The sequence below is a fragment of the Triturus cristatus genome, chromosome 6 (genome assembly GCF_964204655.1).
Source record: "Triturus cristatus chromosome 6, aTriCri1.1, whole genome shotgun sequence".
In the NCBI taxonomy this organism is placed as follows: domain Eukaryota; kingdom Metazoa; phylum Chordata; class Amphibia; order Caudata; family Salamandridae; genus Triturus; species Triturus cristatus.
In genome coordinates, this window is record NC_140589.1 from 12,580,991 (window position 1) to 12,606,209 (window position 25,219).

At 48.2% G+C, this 25,219-nt stretch overlaps 1 protein-coding gene across 8 annotated transcripts in view; it reads left to right on the forward strand.

Annotated features, from left to right (window-relative positions):
* The window catches only part of KLHDC3 (kelch domain containing 3), a 445,816-nt gene that overhangs the window by 132,953 nt on the left and 287,644 nt on the right, over positions 1–25,219 (forward strand). For 6 of the 8 annotated variants that reach the window (XR_014962883.1, XM_085610129.1, XM_085610135.1 and 3 more), the window contains exon 5: positions 10,822–10,893. The exons of the other annotated variants lie outside the window; for them this stretch is intronic. Coding sequence is in view for 5 of the 6 variants with exons in the window: in XM_085610129.1 (XP_085466255.1) it covers positions 10,822–10,893 (72 nt within the window). In the remaining variant the exon portion in view is untranslated. The remainder of the gene's footprint in view (positions 1–10,821; positions 10,894–25,219) is intronic. 8 annotated transcript variants of the gene reach the window in all.

Here is a 25,219-nt window from a genome sequence, read left to right on the forward strand (position 1 = left end):
GCCACTTTCTCACATGGACCACATCTCATATCCATCAGGATCACCACAGCATCTGAGCACCCAGGATCTGGAACACATTCCCTGTGCCCATCAGGACCGCTGCCACATCTGTACACCCAGGATCTGGGACAACATCCCTGTATCCATCAGGACAACCCCCAGCATCTGTGCACCCAGAGTCTGGAGCAACATCTGTGTCCATCGGGACCGCCGCAGCATCTGTGCACCCAGGATCTGGAACACATTCCCGTATCCATCAGAACCGCCCCAACCCCACTCCAATGTAGGAAAGAGTTGAAGACTCTCCTCCTTTAAAGAACACTATTGTGGTGCAGTAACAGTCTGCTTCTGCTTCCAGAAGCCAGGCACTTGTCTTGTCTCTGACTGTATCTTTTCCTTTAGTACAGTAAGTAACAAACCAGCCTGCCGCTCCAGGTCAGAGGTACACTCGAACATCTGGAGAGAACCAACTAAGTTCAAGAAGAGCTCCAAGTGATGGGAGGCATCCCATAATATATAGCAGTGTTTGTTGGTGTCTGGTAGTACATGGTGATAGAGAACATCCCATAATATCAGCAGTGTTTGCAGGGGTGGCTCCTCTGCTAAGGAGGAGGAGCGTCGACCCACTGCTCTCCGAGCAGGAAAAATAAAATGATAATAGCGTTGTTAATATTTCAATTTCGGGACTGGCTTAGAGCGGGGCAGGGCTGGTGACACGGGAGAAGGAGTGGTTTGCACACTCCCAAGTACGCATGCCGGTGTGGCCGGCCAAACAGTCATGCACAGTTTGCATGTTCCCCGCCAGGCTGTAATGCACACCCAGGTGAGGAACATGCACAGGATCCCATTCGCTGTCTGAGCACCGAACTACGGTGCTCAGACCAATCACAGCGCTGCATTGCAGCGTTGTGATTGGTTTAGGGGAGCCTAGGTGCTTCCTGCCTCTGGGACTCGTCAGTGAAGGAGACATGACGGTGGAGAGATGGTCACGGCGGCTGTGAGGAGGGAAGTGTTTTTTTATTTGTATATTGTCCAGCCCCCCTCACCAACCCACTTAGCCTCCACCTCCATTCCCTGCCAGCAGCTACTGAGTGGTTGTTGGTGTGTGGGAGTGCATGATGGTAAGAGGCATCCCGTATTATTAGCAGTGTTTCTTTGCATCTGTGAGTGCATGGTGGTAGGAGGCATCCCATAATATCAGCACTGTTTGGCATCTGGGAGTGCATGGTGGTAGGAGGCATCCCATAATATCGGCAGTGTCTGGCGTCTGGGAGTGCATGGTGGTAGGAGGTATCCCATAATAGCAGCAGTGTTGTTGGTGTCTGGGAGTGCATAGTGGTAGGAGGCATCCCATAATATCAGCAGTTTGTTGCCGTCTGGGAGTGCATGGTGGTGGGAGGCATCCCATAATAGCAGTGTTTGTTGGTGTCTGGGAGTGCATAGTGGTAGGAGGCATCCCATAATATCAGCAGTGTTTGTTGGCGTCTGGGAGTGCATGGTGGTAGGAGGTATCCCATAATATCAGCAGTGTTTGGCGTCTGGGAGTGCATGGTGGTATGAGGCATCCCATAATATCAGCAGTGTTCATTGGCTTCTGAGAGTGCATGGTGGTAGGAGGCATCCCATAATATCAGCAGTGTTTGTTGGCGTCTGGGAGTGCATGGTGGTAGGAGGTATCCCATGATATCAGCAGTGTTTGTTGGCATCTGGGAGTGCATGGTGGTGGAGGCATGGTGGTGGAGGCATTCCATAATTTCAGCAGTGTTTGTTGGCATCTGGGAGTGCATGGTGGTAGGAGGGATCCCATGATATCAGCAGTGTTTGTTGGCGTCTGGGAGTGCATGGTGGTATCAGGCATCCCATAATATCAGCAGTGTTTGGCGTCTGGGAGTGCATGGTGGTAGGAGGCTTCCCTTAATCTCAGTAGTGTTTGTTGGCATCTGGGAGTGCATGGTGGTAGGAGGCATCCCATAATAGCAGTGTTTGTTGGTGCCTGGAAGTGCATGGTGGTAGGAGGCATCCCATAATATCAGCAGTGTTTGGCGTCTGGGGGTGCATGGTGGTAGGAGGTATCCCATAATATCCGCAGTGTCTGGCGTCTGGGGGTGCATGGTGGTAGGAGGCATCCCATAATATCAGCAGTGTTTGGCGTCTGGGGGTGCAAGGTGGTGGGAGGCATCCCATAATATCCGCAGTGTTTGTTGGTGTCTGGAGTGCATGGTGGTAGGAGGCATCCCATGATATCAGCAGTGTTTGTTGGTGTCTGGAGTGCAAGGTGGTGGGAGGCATCCCATAATATCCGCAGTGTTTGTTGGTGTCTGGAGTGCATGGTGGTAGGAGACATCCCAAAATATCAGCAATGTTTGTTGGTGTCTAAGTGCATGGTAGTGTTCTGGAGCTCTTCTTCCGACTGGAAATGTTTGTGAATAAGGTTGCGGTTACCTTCACCTTTTCTCTTGAGCCCCCGGGGTCTGCCCAGCTAGCCCCTAGGCTTACCTTCCTGCTCCAGCGTAGCTTTCCTTCTTGTCCACCCTATGGAGGTCAAACGACTTAGCATTAATGTAAAAGGCCTTAACAATCCCACCAAAATAGTGACCATTCTCTCCCTCTTGGAGCACTCACAAGAGGGCATCTGTCTGCTCCAGGACATGCACCTTTTAGCACAAGACACCCACAGAATGCACTTTAGGAAGTTCCCACTGCAGTTCTGGACATCTGAAAGGGGAAAGAAGGGTGGAGTAGCAGTTCTTTTGTCTCACCGCTTTCGAGGGCCAGTCCTAGGTTCCTGCTTCGAAATAAAGGGCTGCGCACTGGCTATACGGGTTCAGCTGGGGGCGCTCCACTTCACTGTTGCCTCGCTTTATGCCCCCCAATGAACGTCAAGAGGCCTTTCTAACTAAAGCGCTTACAGGGGTGCACCAGTCCCCAGACCAGGTTCTTTTCATAGGTGGTGGCTTCAATTTACTTATGGATGGGGGTTTAGATCGCTCTGCACAGCGGACAGGACAGACGGGGGCTTTCACCCCGGAGGGGCTGGCCTGGTTTTCCGACTGTGGGTTAAATGATGTTTGGCTCCTGCATCACCTGGTGAAATGGGACTGTACGTTCTTTACTGCAGCCCATAGGACCTATGCCCGACTGGACCACTTCCTGGCCTCCCCCGCGGCATGGGAGCTCACCACAGACTCTTCCATTGAACCATGCTCCCTCCTTGACCATGCAGCTATTACTCTCACTTACTCTGTTCCCACACGCATCTCCCAACGACCCGGTGGTGCTTATGCGAAACCTTGCTGCACTCACCTGACAGTGTCCTCAATTAGACAAGTGATTTCTGACTACCTGTTAGTAAATGACCCGGGGGCGGTCCCGCTTTCCTCAGTCTGGGAAGCCCTTAAGTTAGTTACCAGGGGTGCCCTCTTTGCGCAATCAGAACATGAAAACAAACTCAGAAGTGGCAAAAGAGAGGAGTTCGGGAAAACTGTATTAGAACTTGAGTCCATACTCAAACGTACAAGCGCTTCTCGAGTCTGGGGCGAATTAGAATAGGCACAGCTTCAGCTTAAATGCCTTAATCTTGATAGGACAGAATATACCATGCGTCGCCTCAAACACAAATTCCACGTAGGCTCCAACAAAGGGGGTGGATGCTAGCTCACTACCTACGCAGCACCCAGCATGCCAACACAGTTGAAGCCCTTCAAACACGTTCAGGCATGATAGCATATGACGCCACAGATGTAGCGGCGGAGTTCCGGGCATTTTATACAACCCTATACACGAAAGATCACCTAGCGGTCCCTGATCCACTTCCCTACCTCCAGGTGGCTGCGATCGCCCCACTGCCACCGCAGGAGTCTTGACGTGCTCAACCAACCCAATAGGATTGAAGAGGTGATTGCCGCACTCGCCAGACTAAAGCCCATGCAAGCTCCGGGCCCGGGCGGCTTCAGCGCAATCTTTTACAAGACTTTTTGCAAAGAACTGGCTCCCTTCCTGACCGGACTCTTCAATTCCTTTGCAGAGACCAGATTGCTAACCGAAACTATGGTGCAAGCATCCATCTCAGTGATCCCGAAACCAGGGAAAGATCCTGAGCTTTGCAGTTCATACCGCCCGATATCCGTGCTTAATGTTGGTGCAACATATGCAAAAGAAACAATTGATGGACGGATGGCTGGACAATGCAAACATTCAGCCCCAGTCACAAGGATCTGGGTTAAATCCATCATTCTTTTTCTCACCACACCACCCCAGTTTGGCCCCGCCATATGCAAATCAGTCCAGCCCGAACTGCCAAGCCAGGTCCTCCCTGGACTGGAAACAAGCATTCTTCATCAGGCTCGCTTGAATCTAATGTTGATGCGAAGCTGAGTACCGGCAGTAAGGCACATCGCCGCAACCCCCGATGCCGGGCTTGATCGACCCAGATCAAGCCGGGTTTATCCCCGCACGTCAGTGTCGGGACAATACCAAGCGTCTGTGTCACCTCATTGACAGTTCAAGGATCCTGAGAAGAGGCCCTCTTGCTGGCAGTGGATGCAGAGAAGGCATTCGACAGGGTGCACAGGCCTTATTTGTTTGCGACCCTTAATCACTTTGGGTTGGGAGACCAGTTCTTGAACTGGATTTGTAGTATATACAGTGCGCCCAGGGCAACGGTTCGGGTGTACGGGGTAAGCTCAGAGGGGTTGCGAGTGGAACGGGGCTCCAGGCATGGCTGCCTGCTTTCCCCACTCCTGTTTGCCATTTTTAGGAAAGCCTTTGTTCCGAGGCTATGGGATAACCCCGAGGCAGCTGGCATTCAGTTTGGGGTGGATCGGCATCTCATCAGCCTCTATCCTGGTGACATTATTCTTTCCATCGCTCAGTCCCTTTCCTCGCTAGCGACGATCATCTCTGAACTTGAAGCTTTTGGGGGCAGTGTCAGGCTTCAAGATGAACTTGTCCAAATCGCAAATTCTGAATCTCACCACCCTTCCGGACACAGAACATGTTCTCCGTGCACGGTATGAGTTTCAATGGGTGGAGGCAGCGCTCCCGTATTTGGGCATAGTGTTGGAGCAGAGGCTCCCAAAACTGCCAGGACTAACTTCTCCAACCTCAGAGCCACGATCCGTAAAGACCTAGCTCGGTGGCCGCGGCTGCTTTTATCGTGGCTGGCTAGGATTGCCACAGAAAAAATTAATGTACTCCTGAGGGCCCTATCCGTCTTCCAAGCGCGTCCGCCCCCTCCCGGAGAACTACAGCGGCTCCAGCAGAGCATAGAATGCTTCATCTGGGGTGGGACGAAACCTAGACTACAGAATCAACTAATACAACGCACAAAGCTGGAGGGTGGCCTAGCGGTTCCCAATGTCCTGCGGTATTACAAAGCCGCCCAACTTAGATTTCTGGTAAAATGGAACTGTCCCATGACCAAAAAGCACTGGGTCTTTATGGACCCAACGGTTGCGGGCTCACACATTTGGAGGGAGGCCTGGCTTCCGCAAGCTGACAGAGCTTGGGGCTATACTCGTCCCTGGTCATGAGCACTACTCTCAAGGTCTGGGACAAGGTGGTGTACCGAGTTGGTCTCTCTACATTTCCCTCACCGTTGACCCCACTGTTCGCCAACCAAGAATTCCCACCGGGATCGTCGCCCCAGGTAGCAAAGCGCTGGTTGGCAGGTGGGTGCAAGAGGGTGGGCTGCCTCTTAGACTGCACTAGTATTATTCCCTTTGACGAGCTCAAATCCCAATACTCATTGTCGGGAACAAGAAAGGGTCACGCACACTTGACTCACTCACTGGGTACTTGGTACCAATGTACTCCCCAAGACACGCAGGCCCATGACCCCTTTCGAGAAATGGTTGTTTCTAAAATGAGACAAGAAACACCTCTCTGAAATTTACCGCTTTTTAATGACAACTCCACACACACAAGACGCCTGGTCAAAGACATAGGGAGGCAGAACTGGGAGGTGACCTCTCTGATAAAGAGTGTAGGGGGCATAGTGTACAGGTCTCACCACACAACATTCAACACGGCCCACACTAAAACCACTCACAAAATGACCTACTGGTATTATACCCCTACACGCATGCAAAAGTGGAATGCACTCTGTGATGGACAGTGTTGGTGGGGATGTGGAAACCCCATTCACTAATTCACCTGCTTTGGAACTGCCCCCAGCTTACGAGATTTTGGGAGCAAGTATTAGACGACCCGGACGGTGCCTTCCAGACAGAAATCCCTTGCTTCCCTGCGTACACACTCTTGGGGCTTCCCAACACTCTCACCTACCCACTGCGGTCCATTAGGGGCCGACAGATGGCGATGGCCCTCAATGCTGCTCATAGGATCCTTTCGGCACAATGGGGCTCGATTAAAATCCCTGACCCCCGGCAATGGCTCCACCAACTCTGGACAGTATTGGGCATGGAACGGCTGTCGATGCCGCTTAGCACAGACCCCTCAACCCACGTGAAAATATGGTCCCCTGTCATTACTATCTTGTCTAAGGAATTCAGAAACTTTAACTGCCTGGCATGTTTACATATCCTTAAATTGGTTCCGTCTGCTTAGGGAGTTGTTGGGTCACCGCTGCGTGGCTTCCCTGAAAAATTTTGGCTTCCGTAACAAATGCTCACACCCAGGTGGGCATCTTCTGAAGGAGAGAGGTGGGGGATGGGTAAGGGGGGGGTTCTTGTTCACTTTTGTTAGTTATTTTATGTTAATTTGTCTTCATTCTATAGTGCAACGCTATGTATCTACTGCATTCAGCACAGTGAAGGCATGAGAGTTGATAGCCCCCACTGGGTTAATTGAATTTCGGTGACATGTCCCTCCCTTGTGAGTGTCCCTTTACACGGCCGGCCCAATTTGGTGTAGGCGACATGCTTTGTACTTCCCCTTCACCCTGAGATCTCCTGGTTTACACTCCAGGGACTGTCCGTTACTATGCACTTGATTTATGTAGCCGGCCCAGTTGGGGGTTGTAGGCAAATTGTTGTCCGATGAGTGCTCTATTTCATAATATTTCATATTAATATGTCATCCTAAAATAATTGCTCCCCCTAGAACCACTCCACCACTCCAGTGCCCATGTGGAGTCTAAACTCCGTGCTCACACAACTTATGGCAAAACCTTTTGAGCCCATGCATACAGCAGGACTCAAACACATGGTTTTAAAAACAGCATTTCTCATTCCTATTACATCCTTACGGAGAGCGAGTTACAAGCATTAACCATACAGGAACCATAAATGCAAATTCACTAGGACAAGGTTATTTTAAAAACAAACCCACAATTCCTGCCAAAAGTGGTGTCCAAATACCACTTAGATCAAAATATTCTCCTCCTGGTTTTCTGCAAAAACCCAAAGACTGATGGAGAAAGAAGGCTCCATTCCCTGGACGTAAGGAGAGTGCTACTGTATGAGCCTCGGAGAACGGAACAAACACGCAAATCCAAACCGTTGTTTGTTGCCTACTACATACCAACAGCTGCAATCTGGCGATGGATAGTCCAAACCATCCAGCTATGCTACGCCACCGTTAGCGAAGAATTAACGGGACGACCAACAGTTCACTCCACTTGGAAGAAGGGAGCAACCCTGGCATTATGGTTAATGTGCACCAGCTACATGGGCATCACCACACACATTTATCAAACATTATTTGAACATACCAATGAATAAGGAAGCCCAAATAGGACAGAGTACTTCAACACCTGTACGCAAAGTCTTCCTCTTACCACAGCCTCCCCAAGATGGGAGAAACCGCTACGTAATCTGATGCACTGCATGTGAATCCAGAAAAGGATCCACGCTGCAAAACAAAATGGTTACTTACTAGTAGGAGTAGTTTTGCAGCTTGAAGAATTTTCTGGAATCACATGCAACCCACCCGGCCTCCCCCATGATGAATACAAATAGGTGGGGAAACAAGTTCCAATATTTATCTCAAATGACCATCTAAAGGTCTACAAACTAAGAACAGAAACCAGCATTTGCAAAGCAATAGGTCTCACATTATTAAAGTTTGAGCTATTGGCATTGCTAAATAATGCAACACCAATAGCTCAAACTTTAATAGGCTCTTAACACTAACAGACTCTGTACCAACCAAGGCACTACATTCTCTAGTTTCACAGCGCCAACCACTTGTTTATAGCATGGCGATCCCAAAACTTCTGCTACATTAATGTACCTATCCGATTGCATAGCAAGTGTTATTATTCCCCAACGCAGTTGTACTCCTTGTATAGACTCACGAAATGCAAGTATATGCCAGTAGCAATAGCCTACCTCCCTGTCCTATGTTATAAGCTAAAGAGAGGTGTGTGGGGTTGGTGGGTAATATTCCTATGTGATGAGTGAATATATTGTCATGCTATGTTCATTTAGCACCCTCAGATGGAGCCGCGGTGCCTTCAGGCTGCTGGTACTTATTTTTTTAAACTTTATTAAAAAGTGCCAGAGTAGTTATTGGGTCACAAGTTTGAATAGTGAGTGCTGTGAGGTCCAACACAAACAGTACAATAAATGGTGGTGGAAGGGAACATCACAGTCATGTCCCCTGGAGTAGAACGCTTTTCAGCGAGTCGAGAAGTCAAAATCATGAACCAACTGGTGCTATGTAAAGCGCTCTGATACCTGATTGGATTAGGGTCAAGCTCGCGCTTTATAATACTCTGCAAAAAAAAAAACAATAGGAGGGGCGCTGAATGTCAGGGAGGGGGAGGGGACGGGGTCTTACGACGGTGCAGAAAAAAGAACAATCAGGTATAGGAAGAAGGAAAGCTGAAGAAGGGCAGTTATGGGAGGTTGGCGAAGTTTTTGAAAAGAAATGAAATGTGAATAAACAAGAGAGGGTCAGTAGTGTGTTGACGAGGGAGAAGAGAAGTGGGGGCAGTGCGATGAGGAGGGCTAGCAGCAGTGCGAGGAGGAAGGGGAGCAGTAGCACATGGAGGAAAGGGGAAAAGCAGTGCCACTAGGTGTTGGAGAGCAACAAAGGAGACGGTGGGGGGGGGGGGGGACAATGGTTAGTCGGCGGGGTGAGGGAGCAACGGAGGTGCTTGAGACTGACCAGCTGCACAAAGAGGACAAAATTATTAGCAGAACTTTAAAAAACGTAACATGCTCCTTGGAAAATGCATTTACAGTGAAGAAATTTGTGAACGTGTTTGAGTTTAGCTTTAAGTGAACTTTACGTTACCCTTTGGTGAAGTTACTGGCCTTCTAAAAGATAAGAGAGCCAGACTGCAGAAAGAAATAAAACAAACAAAAAGGGCTACAAAGGAGGAACGAGGCAAGTATAAAATAACAAGCAGGAAGTGGGATAAGGGAGGGGGTGGCAAATGGTGAGCACTTTCGCGGCCGCTTTGATGTTCTCAGTGGCCGCGCGGCTCACTGAGAACATCAAAGCGGCCGCGAAAGTGATCAGGCAGGCTGACAAATGGTGCGCGCGCCCGGCGCACATGCGCTGTATTTGGAAGCCTGAAAAGCACTAGTCTGCACTTCCAAATCCCGCTTACTAAAGCTCTCGCCAGAGCAGCGCTAAAGCGCTGGCTCAGGCGAGACCTCAAAAGAATTTAAAGATAGCTACCACGCCCAACGACCGCCAAAACGCCGTCTGATGTCACACAGGGGACGTACCTGGCACCAAATGGTGGTTGCTGCTGAAAACTAGAAGAAAAGAAAAAAAAAAAGACGACTATTCTGGACCCAACCACTAGATGGCGGAATAATGCACAGCATGTGAATTCAGAGAATTCTTCAAGCCGCAAAACTACTGCTACTGTAAGTAAGCGTTTCCTTTCAGGTCACCCAGAATGAGTCGAATCCTGCTGTTCTGCCGCGTTGCGTCATCACGCCGCCGCCGTTCGCAGCAGGACATAGCGCAGGAGAATGGGGATAAGAAGAACCAACATGCAGTGGCTGTTTGTGGCACTTGTGTTTGTGCAAAATGTGTCATCGCGTCAGAACATTTACACGAGGACGCATTTTGTGCCACATTTAGAGCTAAATGATGGATTTGCATTTAATGGATTTTCACGTAATCGCCGTGAAATGTCACGTTATTATGCAGATATTATGCAGAAGCAAATGGCATGAATGGTGCACACGCCTATGTGCTACAGGGCACATCTCCATTGGAAGACCTCCCAGAGGACTGGTGCCAGTTTCCTTGAACTGCAAATGGTACCTGCTCAGCTCGAATGATGAAGCAGGAGGTTGGCAGTGCAGGGGTCTTGCATCGCTGACCTCTGACCCTGACCCTCCCCTGTAGGATAGCATTCTTTGCGGGTGCCAATGGTTGACTTTAGCTCTCACTGTGTAAGAGCTGTGAGTGCGCTCGAGTTCATAGCACGCCTCTATTCCGGCTGGTTTGGTGTCCTCAGCCTCTCTGCCCTGCATGTCCGAGGTGTGAATGAAGGCCCAGTCACCAGTTGGGGCGGGGTGTAGGGGTGGGCTGTGTACTGTTATGTGTAGGGCTGACCTGGAAGCCCTCTTGAGCATCCCCCTCCCCCTCTAGGAGGACTTGTGGAAAGAGGGCCCTTTGGGTCTGTAATGGCTGCAGGTTCATGCTGGATTGCTCCCGGACATCGGTGGTAAGCCCCAGAACCCATGACTCGTAGAACTCCGTGAATGCAGCCTGTCCCAGGACCCTAAGAACAGGCCGATGTCTCATGTCAGGGGGTCGAGCCTGCTCCCGACACTTCTAATGTCTCCAAATGTTGCCAGTATGGAGTCCCCAGAGTGTGGCATGTTGAACTGTCTTCAGCCTTCACGCGTGCTGTTCCTCCTGTAACCTGTCCGTCCTTCTGTCCCACAGGCTGACTGCTTCTCCAACGACATCCATCGGATGGACACGGGCTCTTGTACATGGACTTTAATCGCTGTTCAGGTATGTCTCTGGTACCAGCTCGTCCCCGCACTGCCAGGGCTTGGCAGGAGGCGCCATGCTGTGCCCTGAAGGGGGTGTTCATTAAACGGGTGTGTGGCTGTGTGGGTCCGGACGGGGGCCGGGCTTCTCTTCGCACTGGAACCACAGGATACAGTCCGTACCTGAGATTATTGTGGAGTAACAAATGCATACACATATTTAAAACATAACAGGACGTGTCTTCATGACTGTATTTTCTTACATGACTAGTCGCAGCCGATAAACAGCGAGTGAAAGCAGCCCAGGCACACCCCAGAGCAGAGTCTGGCATGAGAGGCTTTGAATAACAGCTTCACGCTGTTTGGGAACAGCCGGTCTGTTAGTAAGGGTTGCTGCCTCTCCTGGGTGTATCTGTTCGGACTTGTGTAAAGCTTTCCTTCTGAACATGCATCTCTGTGCATCGCAAGTTTGCAGATGATTGTACAAGCAGCGTTCACACTTCCACCCCGCCCTCCCTGCCTCGGGGGCACCAGTGGTTTTAATATTCCTAATATAAGGAAATACAAGAATGAAGACACTTTGCTGTTGCGTTTAGGGTCGCTGTAGGAGGTGTAGACCAGCGGACTCGGCTGTACCGGTGGGATCGAACCCCCCAACTGTCTCCATCCCTCCCCTGCCATGGCTGTGCCCCTCCCCTCCGAGCGCCTGCTCTGCCTCCTCGCCTGATGGAGCTGATCCGACAAGTTATTTCCAGACCGCCCTCCTCCCCACACCATCCAGGACAATCCAGGGTCTGCCCTACACAACACTGATGTGGGTTTTTTTGTTCGGCCAAGTACATGTGTTTGAATCTGTGTCGGGCTGGTAATTTATTTTCAGAGAGAGGTTGGGACAGTTTACGCCCCCCTCATGCACTCCCCTTAAATGAATGGTACCCAAGGGCTTCTAGGAACGACCTGCAGACCACCTGCTGCCCGCCTGCTGCCCACCTGCTGCCCGCCTGCTGCCCGCCTGCTGTCCGCCTGCTGCCCTCCTGCTGCCTCCTGCTGCCGCCTGCTGCCTGCCTGCTGCCTGCCTGCTGCCCGCCTGCAGCCCGCCTGCTGCCCGCCTGCAGCCCGCCTGCTGCCCACCTGCTGCCCACCTGCAGACCACCTGCAGGCCACCGGCTGTCTGCCTGCTGCCCGCCTGCAGACCGCCTGCAGCCCACCTGCTGCCCGCCTGCAGACCGCCTGCAGCCCACCTGCTGCCCACCTGCAGAGCACCTGCTGCCCACCTGCAGACCACCTGCTGTCTGCCGGCTGCCCACCTGCAGACCGCCTGCAGACCGCCTGCCTGCAGACCACCTGCAGACCACCTGCAGACCACCTGCAGACCACCTGCAGCCCACCTGCAGACCACCTGCAGCCCACCTGCTGCCCACCCGTCCGTGTCCATGTTTTGTTTGATTCGTGCCATGCCATCTCCTTGCACCAGTTACCCTGCTGGTGTCACTTCTATCAGAGTCCAGCAGCAGGAACTCTGCAGCTCGTGGCCCGTCCTGCCTGCCCCTCTCACGCCGCACTCCATCAGCTTTCAGCACAGATTGAACCGACATTTCAACACCCGGTAGGCAGTGCCTGAACTGGTATCTTTGTGGTTCGAATCACACCTCCTTCCATCCTTCGGCCGAGTGTGGAGGGGGGGGGGGTTGTACTCTGAGCAGAGCCCTCCCTTGTCCCCGTGGTCCTGGCTGGTTACCACAGGTTCCTGTAGGTTAGCGTGTGGAGTGAGTGCCTTGGTCAGACATGTTTCCATCCCATGTTGGATCGTTCTGTGGTAAATAAAATTCCTTTACCTGGACTTAATTTGATACAGAAACATAATAAAATAGCTCAGTAAAATGAGAGGCAGAATCCGTGGTATTAGAGGTTCGGAATGGGCTTTATTCCAGTGATCGATTATAATCGGTTGCTCCAAGTTCCATCACCACGGGGGTTCAGGAAGTGAAGTACATACATTATTGACATGAAATGACTTTTATAGATCATACATTACAATGAAGCGAATGCAGTAGGCGTAACAATTGATAAGGAAAATGACGATTTATCTGCGTAACCAAAAATGGGTGTAATAAGGAGTAAAAAGGAACATAATTGGTTATGATGTCACATATAGGTGGATCTATAAGATAATACTTGGCATAGATGCGCGCGCAGCAGTATGACGTGTAATTGACGTGCAACTAGGGGGTGAAGGGGACTTGACATTTAGCTCTACATGTGGAGACAAAAAGTCTGGGGGGTCAAGTCAACCTAATCCCAAATCATATCTAACATCCTATGTTTAAAGAACTATGTTATCCACAAAAAGAAGGACTCTCGGACAGAATCTATTCTATACTGACTGTGCGTGCGTGTACAAGCGTCTAAGTGTCTACACTAAATGCGAGGGCAGGAATCTTCCATAGTAACAGGACTATGAATTACTTGCATAAGGGCAGAGAAGCCGAGCCTTTTGCTCGGTAACTGGAAGAATGTTTACTTAAACTACTAGGCAGGAATGCATCGGCTGAGGGGGAAGCAGATAATTCGAAGGTGAAATACAGTTCTTGGCAGAGAATAGGCTGATGTCAGGCTTCGGGAGCCGCGCAGAGAATGAGACAAAGTTCATGGTCACAGATGCAGGCTCAGACTCGAGGTTTCAGAGGCAGAAAGCAAGAGGAGTTTGATGACAGAATCAGGGCCTACTTGCCTAGACTGTAAAATGGCATAAGTGAACCATATAAAGCCGGTGGCCTTTCATATTTAGGAATGGAATATCCGGCCTATTCATGGCGGATCTGACAGAGGACATGTTGACGGTGGACGCACATGTATTTGCGTCTTCATAACTGGAACTGGAGGGAACATACATGTACTTGTGACATGTACATAGAACCGTTGGGGTCCAAGATAGGGGACATAACTGACCAGAAAAATCCATATTTCCACATTCCCTCCTTGTCCCCTACTTGCCCGTCAAGAGATATCAATCTTCATTAATCCATTGATCTGTTCATATAGCATCATTTGTTGTTCTTTCTTCTTCCGTGACGAATGAAATCTTGGTGGTGGAATACACGATGTGGTACACAGACCACAGATCGCTGGTCCACATTGTAGACATAGACAGCAACTGAATAGTATGAGAAGGCCAATACCTAGGAAGGATAGAACTCTCCATCCCCAGGCTGATATCACACTCCAAAACCAACTGGACCAAGTCCAGGTGCCTGGGTTCTGGTGTATCTGGTTTACAATCTTATGAAGGCGAGTTATGGCTTTATATACTGATGGCGAATTTTCTGGTATGAATACGCAGCAGCTTGATCCGATGACCCTACAAGCTCCGCCCCTATCAGCCAGGATGACGTCAAGGACAAGACGATTTTGAAGCACAACAATCCGCATAGCAGACTGTTCTTCTGTTAAATTGCCTAAGGCGGAAATAGTCTCATTCACTACTGCTTCAAGGGTTCTAGTTAATCTACATATCAGTTTACTATTAGTAACAGTACCTATATAAGGAAAGATGCCTTTATTGAAATCTACATACTTGTCCCATGCCGTCTCAGTATAATCGACAATTGGGAGATCTCTCCGCTCTCTGTTGTGTACTAAATGAATATTTCTGTAATAATCAGGAGGAGCTAGGAAAACAGGTGGCAAAAGAAATGCAATGTAGCAGGTACCATCCCAATCTAGAGGTAGACGCATATATGCAGTCTGACCACATATAAAGTAGGAGTGGCGATAAGCTCTAAATGAAGATTTGCCTTGATCACTGAATTCTACTATAGTAGTGCATTTACTATGGCCCATATGTATGGAACCAACCTTTCTTACACACAATTCACCCTTCGCTGGGAATACTGACATGGTGGGTAAGACTAGTTCAACTTCGGATTCGACATTTAGAATCATGAGATTAGGTGTAAAATTACCTAATCCATATACTTCATTTTCTAGATCAGTTCCTGTTCTTTTGGGGCGACCCTCCTTGTCAGGGTAGCAGACCTTGAGTAAAACTAGGTTCAGGTTTCCCCATACCCAATGATCTTGGTAAACTGCTGTGTCTGAGTCTATGGAATTGATTAAACTAAACCATGCTCCACAGGAGCCATTATGTGTAAATGGGTGTGGAAAGAAAGGCAGGACTCCTTCATAATTCTGATAGGGAGGGAGCCGACCACACACCCAACAATTGGTGGCATTACTAGTCTGATGGGAATGATGTAACATACTAATGAAAGTGTTATTGCGCAGCGCAAGTCTATAAGACAATTCATGCGGAGGTAAGTCACTAAAAGAATGTTCAGCAGTAACATTATAAACATGTCTAGAAATAGGGTAATATATGTGCAACAATATACTTGCAGTAATTATTAAAAGACTCAAGAAAAACAAAATTATTAATGTCACTATGCAATGGCTACGCAGTGATTTACAATACGCCTGTCGTTTCAACATTTTCCGCGACTGTCCATGATTCAGGTCTAGAGGATACATGTCAGAGACAAATTCAACCGCTTCACCTTGGAGAGGACTTAAACAATCAAATTGTCTGACGTTCTAGGCCTCAATTTTACTTTATAGAGTTCGGTTTCAGTCTTTTCAACCAAAGGAAGTTTTGAATCAGTCTGTGGGGGAGTGCAGGGCACAATGTCTATATCCGAGGATAGTCCATGAAATTTCTTGATATGACTTGAATGAATCCAGCCCTTGCGGCCCTCGATCTTCACGGCTGTCCTTGTGGTCAGCAAAACCAACTTGGGTGTCTTCCACCTGGGCTCCAGCTGAGTCTTTCGGTCGAAATTTCTCACAAATACGAGATCACCCGGGACTACGTCATGGGGTTTCACCTCAGTGTTGTCGGGAAAGGCTGCAGCTACCTGTGAACGACAAGATTGTAGTGCAGACATCAAGGAAGCCAAGTAATCTGTCAGCATATTACAGTCAACATCAGTTATTTTGCGTGGTACAGGCGTCCCCCACATATTTGGTGGTCTACCGAAGATCACCTCATACGGGGATAGCCCTGTTCGAGAGTGTGCTACCATTCTCATGTAAAAGAGTGCAACTGGTAACGCTACTATCCAGTCGACACCTTTCTCTCTGCATATTTTGGACAATCTGATTTTCAGTATCTGATTATGTCTTTCTACGAGACCTGCTGCCTCGGGGTGTCGGACACAGTGGAATTTCCACTGATATCCTAACAGAAGTGAAACATGTTTCATTAATTCGGATGAGAACGGCTGGCCGTTATCTGAGTAGACAACACGTGGTAAACCGTATCGTGGGAAGAATTCTCGAACCAACTGTTTGGCAGTAGTCGGGGCAGTATAATCTGAAACCGGGTATGCCTCTGTCCAACGGGACAGAGCGCAGACAACTACGAGAACATATTTGAATCCTCGACATCGTTCCATCTGGATATAGTCCATCTGGAGGGCTTCAAAAGGGTGATTAGGAGGATGAAATCCACCCTGTTCTACGGGAACGCTTTTTCCTGGGTTGAACTGACAACAGATCATACAGGTACGGACCTTTTGTTTGGCTGCTGCTCGTAAATGTTTATTGAACCAAATGTGTTGAATGCTGTCTAGCATAGCCTTTTCTCCTAGATGTGCTGGACTATGTATAGTGTTAATTATAACTTGGACCATTGAATCAGGAAGGAACCATACAGACTTTTCCTTCATCATCCATCCTTGGTCCGTTTGAATCCCTCCTAATTCAGTCCATTTCTTTATTTCGTCTGGTGTAGCATGTGTCTGTATGTCAATTACGTCAAGGGTAGGATCTTTAACTGTCATGCAATGTGTCGGCATCGGGACTATTGTCTTTGTCATGTCGGATGTTTGAGTTTGAGCAGTCTGTTTAGCTGTCCTGTCGGCTAGATCATTGCCTTGGGAAATGATATTAGTAACCTTCGTATGAGCCTTACATTTCATAATTGATATTGCAGTGGGTAGATGTATTGCATCTAATAAGGCATGAATGAGGGGTCCGTGCTGAATGTGGGCACCGTGGGAAGTTAAATAACCTCTCTCTCGCCACAGCACGCCGAAGTCATGTACAACTCCGAATGCATAACGTGAATCAGTGTATATGTTGACTTTTTTATTCGTGGCTTGAATACAGGCTTGTGTCAGAGCGATGAGCTCTGCGGCTTGAGCTGACAAAGTATTTATACGATTAGTTTCAATGACTTTAGTATCTGTGGTGACTGCGTAAGCAGCCACTAACTCTCCTGTATTTGTTCTCATACATGAACCATCTACATACAATGTTAGGTCTGGATCTGACAATGGGACATCGGTTAAGTCTTGTCTGGGTTTTGTCGTTATAGTAATAACTTCAATACAGTCATGAGCTAGTGGGTCTGTTCCGATTACTGGCAAAAGTGTGGCAGGATTCAATGTGTTACAGCGTCTGATTTCTATATGTGGCTGAAACAATGTAAGCTCGTACCCTGTAAGTCGCGCTATAGTCAAGTGTTGTGTTTGTGTTCTATTTACAAGAACCTCTACTGCGTGTGGTACTTGAACTGTCAATGGATGTCCTAACACTATGGCATCGCTTTGTCTGATTGCTAAAGCTGTCGCTGCTACTGATTTCAGGCATGCAGGCAAAGCCTGAGCTACGGGATCTAATGTACTAGAAAAATAAGCACATGGTTTGTGTGCTCCTGCTTGTTCCTGTGTGAGTACTGACAAGGCAGTACCTTCGCGTTCTGTAACAAAGAGTGTAAACTGTTTTCTGTAACATGGCGTTGCTAAAACAGGTGCTTGACATAAAGCTTTCTTTAGGCTTTCAAAAGCTTGTGTATGTTCCTAAGTCCAAGGGAGAACAGTCGATGTGGCTGCCTCCTGTGTTGTCAACTGAATGAGTGGTTTTGCTAGAAATGCATACTGAGGGATCCACTGCCTACAATATGAAGTGAGGCCTATGAAAGCCCGCACCTCCTTTTGTGTCTTGGGTATTGGCATGTTAGCTATTAACTGAATGCGGTCGGGTGTAAGCTGCCTTCCCTCCTTGGACAGCGAGTGTCCAAGATAAACAACTCGCTGGACACAAAATTGCAGCTTAGAAGGGGACACCTTGTGCCCCTTTTCGGCTAGAAATTTTAAAACTGTCAGTGATGCTTTTTCACATTCCGGTTCGCTTCTCGCGGTGATCAGCAGATCATCGACGTATTGGAGCAGAGCAGTGTTAACTGGCATGTGGATACTGTCGAGTTCTCGTTTCAGTGCTTGGCTATAGATGCTGGGGCTTTCTGTAAATCCTTGAGGTGCGCGTGCGAATTTAAAGCTACGTCCATTTAAACTAAATCCGAACAAATATTGGCTTTCCGGATCTATTGGGACGCTGAAAAAAGCATTCTTGAGATCAATTACAGTAAAGAATGTTGCTTCGGAATCAATGGCTGTCAGTAATGACGAGATATCTGGGACCACAGGAAATTGTGGCACAATGCATTTGTTTAACTCGCGCAGATCAATAACCAATCGATATACTGGCGGGGCCTTTGGATCTGTTCGTTTAAGAATCGGAATTATCGGTGAATTACATACATTGGAGTCTGTTTCCACAACTACTCCTTGGGCAATGAGCTCGTCAATGATTTGTAGTAAAGCCACTACAGCATCTGGTGGTAACTTGTATTGTCGCATTCGTGGTAGCACCACTCCTGCCTTTAATGTGACTCTATATGGTGTAATATTCATGCAACCAACATCAGTAGGGCCTTGTGCCCATAGATGTGTAGGTAAAGTCTGCAGTCGGGGATCCATGTCTCTAGACACATAGTGACCTTTAAAATCACGTAAAAACAACCTTACTCCTTCCGGAGAACAACATATTATGGCTCCTAGAGCTTTCAGTGTTTTTATCCCGAGCAAGTTTTCTGGACATGATTTAGTAAGCAATAAATCTGTAGTTCGGGTCAGAGGTCCTATCGTAAGTGGAAGAGGCTGTGATACTTCATTAACAATAGGTTTTCCTGAAAAACCAAGGGAAATATTCTGAGAGCCTGAGAGGGGTGCCCCTGGAACTTCACTACGTTTTATAGTTGTTCGACTTGCCCCTGTATCGAGTAAAAATTTTCTATCTTGGCCTAATAATTCACTATGTACATAAGGTCCTTCTTGATCTACAGGAATCTCGATAAGGGGTAAGTCAACTTCCCTCTCTAGGCTAGTTCATGCGTAACGCTGATACTCAGGATATTCATACTGGGCGGTCTGATACATTTGTCGTGTTGTTGTCTGTGTGGCAGCAACAGGCAACGGTGGTGCAGCTGGCACAAACTGTATTGGCTGTTGTGCGGCTGGCGTGGCCTGGGCATGCTGCGGAGCTCCTTGTTCATTTTGCTCTTGTCTAAATGGCCGTGGTCTTTCTTGTGTTTTACCTATGGCGATATTATGTTTTAAAACTGGACAGTCGTGTACGTAATGACCTGGCTTTTTACAATAATTGCATGTCCCTTTTACAGGTCCTGCTGAATCGGAATGTCATACCCTTTTTATGTCCTTCAGCTGGAACTGTCTGGGAAACTAGCATTTTCATTTTCGTGTCTTTCATGCGTCTGTGTTCATGTTCTTGTTCCTCTCTAATTCTATTGTGATGGTACTGTAACATTTGTAACATTTGTGATGGAGTGTTACCTTGCCAGGTACTCTCGAATTTTAATACTCTATTCTTTACTGGGGGCAGGGCATTTTCCACTATTTTTGTCACAAACAGATGTGGGTATGATTCGCTACTTGCTTTTATGCCACTATTTATACCAAAACATTTTTCAAATCGGGCATAGTAATCACTAGTGTCTTCATCTTGCTTCTGTTTACAGGCTGAAATTGTACCCCAATCTTCCTTTTTCGTAGTTAATAAACGTGGCAGTACCTGTACTAATAAACCTGGTAGTGCTTTAGTTTTATCCCCAAGTCCTGCTCCTGCAGTTCGGGCCTTTTCTTCCGCTTCTAACACTGACCATTCTATCTTTTGGTCTCCTACCTCCCACTCCTTTTCCTTGAGTTTCTCATAAATGCCAGCAGGCATCAATACCTTTAATATTGTCATAATGTCGGGATAGGTATACTCTCCCATGAGTAACATGTCTTTAATTTCTCGGTGAAAACCCGCTGGGTCTTTGTCATGACTGGGTACCACTTTCTTCATTTGTAACAATTCTATTTTCGATATGGGCGTATATACAAATACGCGCTTAAACTCGTTGTCCTCGCCCTTTATTGGGTGCACTTCTCGTAAGGGATTCTGTCTATCCATGTGATACGTGGTTCTTTCCTTGACGGGCAATGAGACATGCTCTGCGCATACAAAGAATATACTGCTTTCTTGATTCTAGAATTTCTTTAATTAATTTAGTACTTGCACCTCTCCATTTATTCATAAGCAATTCAGTCAATATGTCAGGTAAGGGACCAGGGTCCGAACGCTGACTCCGATATAGTATAATGAGTTGTTGAATCATATAAATCCCAACTAACCTCTGTTCATCTGGGGTGAGATTCAAAAATGTGCGTACTACTGTATCATCACTATATTTTCCGGGACTGTCCACCCAATGGACAGCTGCCCTGGCTAAATCTTGTTCATCCATAGAATCGAGAAAATGATAACCCCTTCGTTCTCGGAGTAGTTTGTCGGCGGTTTGGAACGAATGCTCGTTAGACCTTATATTAATTATAGGTATTTGGAAATTCCTGTTATTATCTGGACATATCGGACGTATCGAGTCAGTAAGACATCTATTACTATTACAAGATCTTCCTCTACCTACATAGGCTATGGTGTCTGACTGTCCTGTAGGCAGTCCTGACCCTTCTTCCTCGCTTTGTTCGAACTCGTCTACCTCTAATCTCTCTTCGTGTAGGCGTTCTATTTCTTTACGGATCTTTCGGCACATGGCTATTATACAATTTTGTTTATCATGTCTACCTTCTGATATATTCTGGCTCCATCTGGTAAGAATTTGCATTGCTTCCGGGTCTACCCCCGGTCGGTCTTGATTTCTGATCACACAATTTATGAGGAAACGTAACAGTTCCCCCTGTATCTCTACTTTCTGGTATTCCATAGCTCTGTTAATACATTCTGGATCTCGCCCTGTTTGGACAAAATGATATATTTTATCTAGATGCGCAGTCATTCCTGGTAACTTCCCTAAATACACTGCGGCTCGTCTGATACGCAATGATGCCAGGGTCATTTCGTCCTCTTTACCGGGCACAGGGTCATATCTGCAATCTATAAGAAGTTCCTTCAGCGTACGGGCACTTATGAGTTTGGGTGTACGTGAATGTGCTGACTCTTGAAAAGTAAGTTTATTTATTCTGGGTGGCGTAGAAAAAATATTGGTAGCACCTCCCGTGGCCCCATCTGGGGTGTCGGGTGTAAAAGGATTCGTTGAACGTGACACAGCAACTACAGGTGTGGACACAGCTATAGAAGTAGCTGTAGGAGCGGATGCAGAAACAGATGTGCTTGCCGGAACTTGTGACTCGATTTGTTGCTGTAGGGATACGGGTACTGGATCTTGGCGTTGGACCTCCCTGGTATGCGGTCTATGTGGGGCGGAATTAGCATACTCTGGAGCTGCGTCATCTAAATATGAGGAAAGAAAAACATCTTCTGCGGTTCTAGGATGCCCCTTAGGATGTACCTTGATTGGGAATAATGGGGGTGGCAAGTCTTTCGGTATCTCTGGAGTAGCCTTAGGTAATCCTTCGGCCAGAAGGGGATACATACCATTCATAAGGGCATTTCTTTGCCTATCTACTTGTTCTGACTTCACTCGGATACCTTCCTCAATTAATAGATTCTCTCGAACTTTATTTGAACTCTCTTTATTCTTTTCTTCCTGTCTACGTGCTTTTTCTGTGCGTCTATGAGATTCTTTACGCCATAACTCAACGGCGTCTTTCTGTGACTGTCTGACTTTCCTTTTCCATAACTCTTCCTCGACTTTCATGATGCACTCTGCATCCCAGGTTCCCGCTGCGGGCCACCTCTGACTTTCTGGTAATCCCTTGGTGTAGTCTACCCATAAATCAAGAAATAATATAGCGTCTAAGCCATGTTTGTGATACATGAAGTGCCCTGGAGTGTCCCTAGGAGGAATAGGGACGGCTTCTTCGAGAACCCCTTTTCTAGTAGTGATCTGTCTTAATTTCGAAAAGAGCGGCATATTGGCAACTGATCCGATACTTAATCTTGAACACACTTAATACAAAAGCACAATAATGAACAACCATTCATACCACAATATGCAGGACGTTTAACACATTAAACATTAAACATTAAACATTTTTCTACCCTTTAAAATAACCAACAATGATGATCGTCTGCATAACTAATCACCAAGCTTAATTCTTGACAATAACTAGATACTTCGGAATACTTGATATACTGCTAAACAGTACAGATACACTGCTAAAACAGTGCAGACCGGATTTGTGTACCCAAACCCGTCTTGACCGGCACAACCTATGTGCACGTCAGAAATGCCTCCCCAGTAATGGTACTCACCGGGTAGCTTCGGAAACGGAAGGCCTCGGTAACTTGAACTTGAACCGGACTGGACTCGACTCGACTCGTCGGAAACTGGGCTTGACTTCGAACTGGTGGGTCTCTGTATACCTCGGATCTTGCTCTCTCAGCTAGGCTCTGGTCGGGATACTTCGCACTTCTCACCGCCTCGTCTGGGTGTTGATCGCAGCCTCAGTCGCCCCCGCTTGACCGGAGGGAGATACAGGAAATCCTGCTGGTACGCGTTATTGTCCGTCCAGCTGTGGCAGGAGACCGGGCCTGCAACTCACCGCCGGCGCGTGAGATGAGAAAGTGTCCCTGTTCGGGCGCCATTCATGTGGTAAATAAAATTCCTTTACCTGGACTTAATTTGATACAGAAACATAATAAAATAGCTCAGTAAAATGAGAGGCAGAATCCGTGGTATTAGAGGTTCGGAATGGGCTTTATTCCAGTGATCGATTATAATCGGTTGCTCCAAGTTCCATCACCACGGGGGTTCAGGAAGTGAAGTACATACATTATTGACATGAAATGACTTTTATAGATCATACATTACAATGAAGCGAATGCAGTAGGCGTAACAATTGATAAGGAAAATGACGATTTATCTGCGTAACCAAAAATGGGTGTAATAAGGAGTAAAAAGGAACATAATTGGTTATGATGTCACATATAGGTGGATCTATAAGATAATACTTGGCATAGATGCGCGCGCAGCAGTATGACGTGTAATTGACGTGCAACTAGGGGGTGAAGGGGACTTGACATTTAGCTCTACATGTGGAGACAAAAAGTCTGGGGGGTCAAGTCAACCTAATCCCAAATCATATCTAACATCCTATGTTTAAAGAACTATGTTATCCACAAAAAGAAGGACTCTCGGACAGAATCTATTCTATACTGACTGTGCGTGCGTGTACAAGCGTCTAAGTGTCTACACTAAATGCGAGGGCAGGAATCTTCCATAGTAACAGGACTATGAATTACTTGCATAAGGGCAGAGAAGCCGAGCCTTTTGCTCGGTAACTGGAAGAATGTTTACTTAAACTACTAGGCAGGAATGCATCGGCTGAGGGGGAAGCAGATAATTCGAAGGTGAAATACAGTTCTTGGCAGAGAATAGGCTGATGTCAGGCTTCGGGAGCCGCGCAGAGAATGAGACAAAGTTCATGGTCACAGATGCAGGCTCAGACTCGAGGTTTCAGAGGCAGAAAGCAAGAGGAGTTTGATGACAGAATCAGGGCCTACTTGCCTAGACTGTAAAATGGCATAAGTGAACCATATAAAGCCGGTGGCCTTTCATATTTAGGAATGGAATATCCGGCTTATTCATGGCGGATCTGACAGAGGACATGTTGACGGTGGACGCACATGTATTTGCGTCTTCATAACTGGAACTGGAGGGAACATACATGTACTTGTGACATGTACATAGAACCGTTGGGGTCCAAGATAGGGGACATAACTGACCAGAAAAATCCATATTTCCACAGTTCCCCTCTTGCTAACTGTGAGACCGGCCTCGTGGCGTTTGCCCTCCCAACCAGCAAGCTACCCTGCAACCGCACCGATCCTCGATGTCACAGACTTCCGGCCCCCATGGCCCAACATCCCGAGGGCCGGCCAGATCCCCAACACGCATGCCCGGCCAAGGGAGAGCGAAACCCCCCAAACCAGACCGAGAGGCGCCGACCCTGTCACACCTCTGGTCTCTTCCCCGAGGGAGGTTTCGATCGACCACTAGGCCCCCGGTGAGCGGCCGCCTCGCCTGCTGGGCGTCTGGAGTCCCTCCCGGACCCACCTGAACAGATCAAAGGGCCGAGTGACAGGAAGCCCCGACACACCGCCCCAGGCACCCAGACCCCTTTCGGCGAGGACTTCGGACTTCAAAGAGGAGGGGAAGTATAACAGGGGGTGCGGAAGGGACGGGAGGCAGAGAAGACCTGGACTGACGAGAGCCTGCTGACCTGGTCGCGGCTCGATCGCTCCCCGAACCGAAGAACTCTGAACCATCTGAGCCCTGCTGACGCTGTCGCGGCTCCCCGAACTCCGAACCATCTGAGCCGTGCTGACGCTGTCGCGGCTCCCCGAACTCTGAACCATCTGAGCCCTGCTGACGCCGTCGCGGCTCCTCGAACTACAAACCTCCGGTGCCTGCTGAGTGACTCGCGGCCCGCTCCTCCAAGAGGATCAGCAGAGATTGCCGAGAGAAGCAACATCCCCTCAGCTCGAGGATTGAGAGCTGTGCGCCGGATCCTCCGCAGAGACACTGAAGACTGTCCCGCTACCCCTTACCCCTCATCACGAGATCGCTGCCGCTTGTGGCACTAATTCTGCTCCTGCCTTCCGGATCATAAAGATCCCTGACAACCAACGATAAAGTCTATTGTCTTGCAAAGAATTACTGTGTGGTGTCCCTCTATCTGAAGAGAGTAAGTGCAGCGTGTGCGATCCTAGGTACGAGACCCTTCCAGGAAGGGCCTCCCCGCTCTTGCTCGGCCTAACTCTGGGAAAGGTGGGCCTCCGGGTGGTCAGGAACGTATTCCGCAGCCTCCCCGGGGAACGCTTTCCAACATTTGGTGGCAGCGATGGGATCTGAGCCAACACCTAGAGATCGTGCAGTAGACGGCTAACGCACTACCCAGAAGAAATGGAAGGAGAAACTTCCCTAGGTGCCGCAGGCACCAACCCGAGCACGACATTCCGAGAGGACCAGTTGGAATCTTATACGCACCGAGAACTGAAACAATTTTGCAAAAACCTTGGAATCG